Here is a 9,691-nt window from a genome sequence, read left to right as displayed (position 1 = left end):
ACATTGTAAATATGGTATTGGAACAGACCCTGCAGTATGCTTACTTACTTATTGTGTTTTTCATATTTCTTCTTATTTCTTATGTGTTTGTTTTCTAGTATTACATTGTTATTGATTATTGAATTGTTGGGTTTTGAGTTTGCAAGAAAGGCATTTCACTGTACTTGTGTATTTGACATTAAAACGTGAAACTATTCGTGGTTTCCATGATGTATTAGCCAATTATCATCATTTTTGTGAACATTAGTGTTGGGGGCAACCTAGAAAATAAAACAGCGAACATATATAACATAAACTATAACACAATTGGTTAAAATTGTCTAACATGTAGAGCAAGATTGGACAATGACAGGGTGGGTATCTTACCTCTCTCCTTGGAAGTCCAAATTCAACCCGCTTTGTTATGCTAATTAAGCCTGACATCACCAGTGAGATCAAAGCCGCGCAGGAGTACTTATGAGTTGAGGCTGCCCCACTGCCATGAGTCCGACACATTCCGCAGCGCGAGACACACAACGCTGAATAAGCTGCGAGAGAGAAGAGATAGCCACTGTTGCTGGGGAGTAAACGATGCTTACCTCTTCTTTGGATTCATTTGAATTGCGAAATTGTGGATTTATACGAATTTGTGGAGGATATTGAATTCAAAAGGATATTACACGGAATTTATACTGACACGAATCATCATTAAAGGTGAGGAGCAATGGTCTAGTTTCATGACATGGCTATCAAAGTCTAAAGTTATCGATGACATGCTTATTTTCAGAGTTTTAAAGCTTTTAATTGGTTGAACACGAGTTAGGATATTTAAAGATTAGGCTATATCTTATAGTTTTACTCGTGATTTTAGTTTGGATAGATAATATCCTAGATATTTTCGAATAAAGACTCGAGTGTAGGCTATCTTATTACGTTGAACGTGCCTCAAACTACATTTAAAGTGTAACTTTATTTTCCTCTTGTTCCCACTGCGACTGAATAGAGGTAGAAGGCTATAATAACAAGGAGACAGCTCCAAACATGCAGATAGAGGGGAAATTGAAAGAGAACGATGTGGAATAAAGTTCCACTGTTTAGGTTGAGTGGCTGATATGGCTATAGTATACAAAGGGAATTTAATAGATATTTGTTGAAGGTGATCATAGGGAAAACTATTAATTTAGTTGACAGTTCCACCCCACACAAAATCCCAATGTAACCTCTGCATGCACAGAGCGGTTTCCCTCGCATAAACCCAATGCACCTTATATAAAATGGGAGATCGGGACAAATGGAACTACCACAACTTTAAGGTTTTGTAAAGAAATGTTAAATGTCTTTAAATGTTTAAGTGTTGAAGAAATGTTATTAATGTAAAATCTGATTTTCTTATCTAAACGGATTGCTTGCTGATAGTTGATTACTTGCTAACCGTTATACCACATGCGCTGTAGCTGAAATGTCCAAAGGGTCTTATGTAGCTCTCCTGTACAGCGTACCCAATTTAGATCACAATTCGCAAAAGGTCTATAAATTAGGCTATAGGTTTGTATTACACACATGGTTAGAGATGCTTAGGAAGATTTGTAACAGGGTGAAAATAAATTGAAATAATAGTGCTATTATACTGTCTTATTATTTGTGGTGATGAGACATATTTAAGCAACTATTATTTCCACTTTAAATATCACTATAATCAGTGAGATTAGTGTTTTGTTTGAGGTATAGAATTAAAGTTCTGTTCCTTATCATCACATGACAATAAAAAGCCCTATCTGATGGAGGTAATGCCCTGTAATGGATTTTTTTATATATTGTAACTCAATTGTGAGAATTTGTGAGAATCTATCAACTTTCGCAAGGGTTTCTGTAACATATGATTAGTGTTTCCCAAATGTATAATTCGAATTTATGAGCATACTCAGAAAAGTTGATGTGCTGCTAGTTTATGAAATGCAGGCTCAATAGCCCCTGCAGTGAGTGTTGTTGCACAGTGGGAAGGATGTGCACAAGAGTTCCACAATTAATCAATTTCTTGAAATAGGGTTTTAGATTTCTCTATTACTTTTCCACTATACATATGAAATGTGGCAGTGAACAAAACCATTATAGCATAGATTATAAAATTATCTTTTGCCATTTTGTTTTGAATAGTGTGGAGTGTTCTTTTAATGGTGTATATTTCTATTCCACCAAACAGGGGAAAGAGGGAGAGACGGTGCCATGGCAGTTGACTTGTGATTGCACCTATAAGAGCCTAAAAGCCAACAGCCACCTGCATTACTGTCATCTCTAAGTTGGAACATTATCATTATGAAGAAAACGCCTAACACCCTCCCACTCTGTCTGCTTACCATTCTGCTGCTGTCCCAGATCTGCTCCGGCATCAAATGGCTGTAAGGACCTTTTATTTTGTATTTTATGTGTGTGCATTTTTCCTTTTGCTTTACTGTTTATTGTGGCCTATATTGTGCATAGGCAGTAAAACAGAAGCTGGGGCTCTCCAAGTCCTTCTTGTTTCCTACTGTATTTAATCTAAACCTGCAGAAAAATAGAATATAATTTAACTTTATTGTCCATCTGAGGATGAACATTTGCCACATTTTCTGTTGGTAAACTAAAAGAAAGGCTGTGCATTATGTCAGTCCAGGTTCTCCATTTGTCTCATGATGAATGTTAATGAGAAGATTTGAACGGGAATTATGGGGTAAAAAGTGAATCTGTTGGAACAGAGTACTCGAAAGCAACAGGCAGCTTGTGTGTTAAACATCATTATAACCAAGAGTGACATAATTTGGAAGTTTTCCCCTTAGATATACAAATTCCTTATTGATTTTGGTACATATTTCTATTCCGTTCATAGATTGATGGACATTTTAGGCCTGCACATGATTTGGGATGGTTATTTACCATCTGTAGCATCTGAAACCTATGAGTGAGTTGTTGTAAGATTTCTATAGGCTATAACAGTCGAACAGTAAATGTGCCTCAGAGAGAGTGAGATGGAGATTGCATGACATTGTGCTAAATCCTATAGTAGAAAGGGTCTCTCCCAACCTTGATATTGCTACGGGGCCTGGATGTGAACCAGATGGGGCCATAAACACCTGTGAGCTCTGGGTTACCATGAGCACAGCGGAGTCTGTCACAACTTATCGTTGGGCATGGAGTGGCCGCTCCTCTAGCTCCTAATCCGAAACAGGCCAAAGTGCAGGAGGCACTGGCTGGTTCTCACGGAACTCTCTCTCCCTCGCAGTGCTGCAGCAAGACATAGAAAGCAGAGATCAGACACTGACTGACTGACTGACTGACCAGGTTCTCTGGTGGTTTTTCTATTAACTAATCTTCTGTTCTGTCTAAGTGCAAATCAAGTATGTGTGCCACCCTTTTAGATTTCCGTAATCAGATGATTTATGTCAAACTAAAGTCTCGGTAGAATGCAATCCTTTAACAATGAAGAATGTAAATGATGATAGATGGATAGATGTAGTGCTGTCAGTTAGATCTGGGTCAGGCTTTTTGCCTATGATGAATTAATCATTTGGCATGTTCTGGAACCTCTGCTGAAGTAAATCAGGAGAGTAGTCTTATGCCAAGCTGTGGTCTGTTATGTTTTACCTGTTCGTGACTTCTTGAGAGATTTCCATTGGCATCCTCTCTTTGGTATTTTGGTATCTTCCAAGTCAAGTGGTACGAATGCCAACATTTAAAAAAGTTCCAACAGTTGATTGGTTCAAAACATGTGTGAGGCACAATAGTTCAGTATATGGCATAACTATAGTTATGGTGTAACACCCTGGCTCTGGGACTCTATATGTTGAGCCAGGGTGTGTTCTTTCTATGTGGTGTATTTCTATGTTGGGAGTTCTAGTTTGTTTATTTCTATGTTGGCCTGAGTGACTCCCAATCAGAGGCAACGAGTGTCAGCTGTTGGCTGGTTGTCTCTGATTGGGAGCCATATTTAAACTGTCTGTTTTTCCCTTTGTGTTTGTGGGTTCTTGTTCCGTGTTGGTCTATGTTACCTAGGACGTTACGAGTCGTTTGTTGTTTTTGTTTACTGTCCGTGTTTATCGCTAATGATAAATAAACATGTTCGTTCATCACGCTGTGCCTTGGTCCTCCTCTCTTAACGACGATCGAGGAGAAGAACCCACCATACAAGGACCAAGCAGCGTGTCCAGGAGCAGGCAGACTGGACATGGGAGGAAGCGCCGGGAAAGGAGATGGAGAGGTTGGCGATGGCCCAGGTGGGCAAATCGTGGTCCTGGGAGGACATGCTCGGGGGCAAAGGGCCATGGGCTAGGATTAAGGCCCTGGCGAGAGAGGAGCAGCGGCGTCAGCAGTGTCATCGTCGGACGGACGAGAGGCAACCCCAAACATTTTTTGGGGGGGGGCACACGGCATGGGCGGCTGGGCAGCAGGAGGCTGCCACAGGGCGATTGGAGAGGAGGCCACCGGGTTTGGGGGCCAGAAGGCAGGTTGGCGGAGCCTGGATGGAGAGCAGAGCCAACTCCCGTACTCAGGCATGGCAGCATGAGACTGGTCAGGTTCCGGGGTATGCGGAGCTGCGTACTGTGCCACGAGTGGTCCGGCATAGTCCGGTACGTCCTGTGCGAGCACCCCGCACGTGTTGTGCGAAGGTGGGCATGCAGCCAGGACGGAGTGTGCCGGCTCAGCGCTCGTGGTCTCCAGTGCCTCTCCTCGGTCCCGGATATCCTGCGCCAGTGTCACGTGCTGTTATGCCAGTACGGGTACACAGCCCTGTACGTCCTGTGCTGATGCCTCACACAGAGTGTGTGAAGGTAGGCATTCAGCCAGGACGGGTTGTGGCAGCTCTTCACTCCAGGTCTCCTATCCGTCTCCACAGCCCGGCCTGGCCTGTCCCTGCTCCACGCACCAAGCCTACGGTGTGCGTCGCCAGCCCGGTCCGGCCTGTCCCTGCTCCTCGCACCAAGCCTACGGTGTGCGTCGCCAGCCCGGTCCGGCCTGTCCCTGCTCCACGCACCAAGCCTACGGTGTGCGTCGCCAGCCCGGTCCGGCCTGTTCCTGCTCCACGCACCAAGCCTACGGTGTGCGTCGCCAGCCCGGTCCGGCCTGTCCCTGCTCCTCGCACCAAGCCTACGGTGTGCGTCGCCAGCCCGGTCCGGCCTGTTCCTACTCACGCACCAAGCCAGGGGTGCGCATCGTCAGCCCGGTCCGGCCCATTCCTACTCCACGCACAAGCCAGGGTTGCGAAGTCGTCAGCCCGGTCCGGCCCGTTCGGCTCCACGCACAAGCCAGGGGTGCGCATCGTCAGCCCGGTCCGGCCCGTTCCTACCCACGCACCAAGCCAGGGGTGCGCATCGTCAGCCCGGTTCGGCCCGTTCCTACTCCACGCACCAAGCCAGGGGTGCGAGTCGTCAGCCCGGTTCGGCCCGTTCCGGCTCCACGCACCAAGCCAGGGGTGCGCGTCGTCAGTCCAGCACAACCACAGCTAACCGCTCCAGCTACGTCCAGTTCAGCTCCAGCCAGCGGGGCCAGACCGGACCAGGGGCGCTATGGGGGGTTTATTGGAGGGTGGTGGGAAAGGCCGGAGCCAGAACCGCCGCCGAGGAGGAATGCCCACCCAGCCCTCCCCTGTTTTGCTCTAGTTGAGGCGCGGTCGCAGTCCGCGCCTTTAGGGGGGGGTACTGTAACACCCTGGCTCTGGGACTCTATATGTTGAGCCAGGGTGTGTTCTTTCTATGTGGTGTATTTCTATGTTGGGAGTTCTAGTTTGTTTATTTCTATGTTGGCCTGAGTGACTCCCAATCAGAGGCAACGAGTGTCAGCTGTTGGCTGGTTGTCTCTGATTGGGAGCCATATTTAAACTGTCTGTTTTTCCCTTTGTGTTTGTGGGTTCTTGTTCCGTGTTGGTCTATGTTACCTAGGACGTTACGAGTCGTTTGTTGTTTTTGTTTACTGTCCGTGTTTATCGCTAATGATAAATAAACATGTTCGTTCATCACGCTGCGCCTTGGTCCTCCTCTCTTAACGACGATCGTGACATATGGGCCTAAAAAGTTAATGTATGTTAGAAGTGAGAAAATGACTTTCAGCAATGGCATCGGCTTTTGCATTCATAAAATAATGTCATATTTCAAATCATAAACTTAAAATATTTTCATCTTGGAATTTTGATGATTACATTTTTGCAGTATAGAAACCTCTGAGTTGAAGCCATCATAATTAAGTACTTATAATTACATCTGTTTCTGTTCCAGGGCCCTATCACACACACCCACGTCCTTACACATCAACCAGACCCAGCACTGCAAGCTGCTGCCCGGCCTGGTGTCATCACAAGCCCAACTGTGTCGGAGCAACCTGGAGCTCATGCAGACCATCATCGCTGCAGCCCGCGAGGTCAAGAAGACCTGCCAGAAGACCTTCGCTGACATGCGTTGGAACTGTTCCTCTATTGATATCCCCAGTGACTCCTTGAGGTATCGTCCGGACCTTGACAGAGGTAGGCCTACTAGTCACAATCTAGGGGAGACGGGTTGGTTATCACACATTTTACTCTTGTGTGTATTTCTCAGCACCAGTATATCTTACAAGCCTTTTCAATATTAGGAGAAAGACCAAGGTCTTGGGTTGAAATGGGGACCCTCATATCTTATTCCAACATGGAGTTATACGCCTTCAAACACACTATGTCCACTTGTGACAACCAGCCCTATCGCGGGATTGGATGTCACACAGTACGTTGTTGGTTGTCACAATGTTTGCTAGTAGCTTATTTGTTTGTAACAGGAAATGAAGCAATATAGCATACAGAGTCTTAGAAATAGCCTTTCTTTGATCGAAAGATATTCCTAACAAATTCAACATTTTATGCTGTGAGAAAAACATGTGACATTTTGAGTAAATGTGTGTGTATGCGTGTGTTTGCACAAGCATGTGTGCGTGTGTGGGTGTGTGACGGAATAAATATGTGTGTGAGAGAGCGGCAACGAAGGGAGCTTTTTATAGCACAAGCACAAAAGAGCTTGGGATTTATTATAATGGAGTTGAGTGACAACCAACCCTAATGCTAATAAAGATGCTAGTTACCATATGGTTGGACCTAAGATCTCAGAAAATAGGTTTGAAATATAGCTCTCCCTTTCCTCTTTTCAACAAACATAATTGTTCATGGATACTCTCATAATTAAAACAAAAAAGTAAAGAAAATCCCCCCTCACCTATGAAAAACACAAATTCCCCTCACCTCAATGTTTGTCATGCTGACATGAATTGACCAGGTGGATAAGTTATTTTAAAGAATTCACACATGTTAACCTTACAAATATTAAACGCAGTGCTATTTAAATTGGGAGTAATAACAACCAACCCAAGATTCTCTCTGGTGTTTACAGAACATTGGTGCTGTGACATTAGGATAGAGTGGCTTGCGAAACTATTCACCCCCCTTGGCATTTTTCCTATTTTGTTGCCTTACAACCTGGAATTAAAATGGATTTTGGGGGGGGGTTGCATCATTTGATTTACACAACATGCCTACCACTTTGAAGATGCAAAATAATTTTTGGGGTGAAACAAACAAGAAATAAGTTTGTAAAGCCACCTTTTGCAGAAATTATAGCTGCATGTCTCTTGGGGTATGTCTCTATAAGCTTGGCACATCTAGCCACTGGGATTTTTGCCCATTCTTCAAGGCAAAACTGCTCCCGCTCCTTCAAGTTGGATGGGTTCCGCTGGTGTACAGCAATCTTTAAGTCATACCACAGATTCTCAATTGGATTGAGGTCTGGGCTTTGACTAGGCCATTCCAAGACATTTAAATGTTTCCCATTAAACCACTCAAGTGTTGCTTTAGCAGTATGCGTAAGGTCATTGTCCTGCTGGAAGGTGAACCTCCGTCCCAGTCTCAAATCTCTGGAAGACTGAAACAGGTTTCCCTCAAGAATTTCCCTGGATTTAGCGCCATCCATCATTCCTTCAATTCTGACCAGTTTCCCAGTCCCTGCCGAAGAAAAACATCCCCACAGCATGATGCTGACACCACCATGCTTCACTGTGGGGATGGTGTTCTCTGGGTGATGAGAGGTGCTGGGTTTGCGCCAGACATAGCGTTTTCCTTGATGGCCAAAAAGCTCAATTTTAGTCTCATCTGACCAGAGTACCTTCTTCCATACGTTTGGGGAGTCTCCCACATGCCTTTTTGTCGAACACCAAACGTGTTTGCTTCTTTTTTTCTTTAAGCAATGGCTTTTTTCTGGCCACTCTTCCGTAAAACCCAGCTCTGTGGAGTGTACGGCTTAAAGTGGTCCTATGGACAGATACTCCAATCTCCGCTGTGGAGCATTGCAGCTCCTTCAGGGTTATCTTTGGTTTCTTTGTTGCCGCTCTGATTAATGCCCTCCTTGCCTGGTCCGTGAGTTTTGGTGGGCAACCCTCTCTTGGCTGGTTTGTTGTGGTGCCATATTCTATAAATCTTTTAATAATGGATTTAATGGTGCTCTGTGGGATGTTCAAAGTTTCAGATATTTTTTAATAACCCAACCCTGATCTGTACTTCTCCAGAACTTTGTCCCTGACCTGTTTGGAGAGCTCCTTGGTCTTCATGGTGCCGCTTGCTTGGTGGTGCCCCTTGCTTAGTAGTGTTGCAGACTCTGGGGCCTTTCATAACAGGTATATACAGTGGGGAGAACAAGTATTTGATACACTGCCGATTTTGCAGGTTTTCCTACTTACAAAGCATGTAGAGGTCTGTAATTTTTATCATAGGTACACTTCAACTGTGAGAGACGGAATCTAAAACAAAAATCCTGAAAATCACATTGTATGATTTTTTAATAATTAATTTGCATTTTATTGCATGACATAAGTATTTGATACATCAGAAAAGCAGAACATAATATTTGGTACAGAAACCTTTGATTGCAATTACAGAGATCATACGTTTCTTGTAGGTCTTGACCAGGTTTGCAGACACTGCAGCAGGGATTTTGGCCCACTCCTCCATACAGGCCTTCTCCAGATCCTTCAGGTTTCGGGGCTGTCGCTGGGCAATACGGACTTTCAGCTCCCTCCAAAGATTTTCTATTGGGTTCAGGTCTGGAGACTGGCTAGGCCACTCCAGGACCTTGAGATGCCTCTTACGGAGCCACTCCTTAGTTGCCCTGGCTGTGTGTTTCGGGTCATTGTAATGCTGGAAGACCCAGCCACGAACCATCTTCAATGCTCTTACTGAGGGAAGGAGGTTGTTGGCCAAGATCTCGCGATACATGGCCCCATCCATCCTCTCCTCAATACGGTGCAGTCGTCCTGTCCCCTTTGCAGAAAAGCATCCCCCCAAAGAATGATGTTTCCACCTCCATGCTTCACGGTTGGGATGGTGTTCTTGGGGTTGTACTCATCCTTCTTCTTCCTCCAAACACGGCGAGTGGAGTTTAGACCAAAAAGCTCTATTTCTGTCTCATCAGACCACATGACCTTCTCCCATTCCTCCTCTGGATCATCCAGATGGTCATTGGCAAACTTCAGATGGGCCTGGACATGCGCTGGCTTGAGCAGGGGGACCTTGCGTGCGCTGCAGGATTTTAATCCATGACGGCGTAGTGTGTTACTAATGGTTTTCTTTGAGACTGTGGTCCCAGCTCTCTTCAGGTCATTGACCAGGTCCTGCCGTGTAGTTCTGGGCTGATCCCTCACCTTCCTCATGATCATTGATGCCCCACGAGGTGAG

The 9,691-nt window shown here is 45.0% G+C and overlaps 1 protein-coding gene across 1 annotated transcript in view; it reads left to right on the top strand.

The window, feature by feature from the left end:
• Positions 1-495: 495 nt before the first annotated feature.
• The window catches only part of LOC121573581 (protein Wnt-11), a 30,752-nt gene continuing 21,556 nt past the window's right edge, over positions 496-9,691 (top strand). Inside the window, exons 1-3 of the mRNA XM_041885672.2 lie at positions 496-693; positions 2,180-2,375; positions 6,222-6,466. Coding sequence (XP_041741606.1) covers positions 2,293-2,375; positions 6,222-6,466 — 328 coding nt within the window. The 5' untranslated portion in view covers positions 496-693; positions 2,180-2,292. The remainder of the gene's footprint in view (positions 694-2,179; positions 2,376-6,221; positions 6,467-9,691) is intronic.

Source organism: Coregonus clupeaformis, chromosome 9 (genome assembly GCF_020615455.1).
Source record: "Coregonus clupeaformis isolate EN_2021a chromosome 9, ASM2061545v1, whole genome shotgun sequence".
NCBI classification, from domain to species: domain Eukaryota; kingdom Metazoa; phylum Chordata; class Actinopteri; order Salmoniformes; family Salmonidae; genus Coregonus; species Coregonus clupeaformis.
The sequence above is the reverse complement of the archived record's forward strand: the minus strand, read 5'-3'. Positions and strand labels throughout refer to the sequence as shown.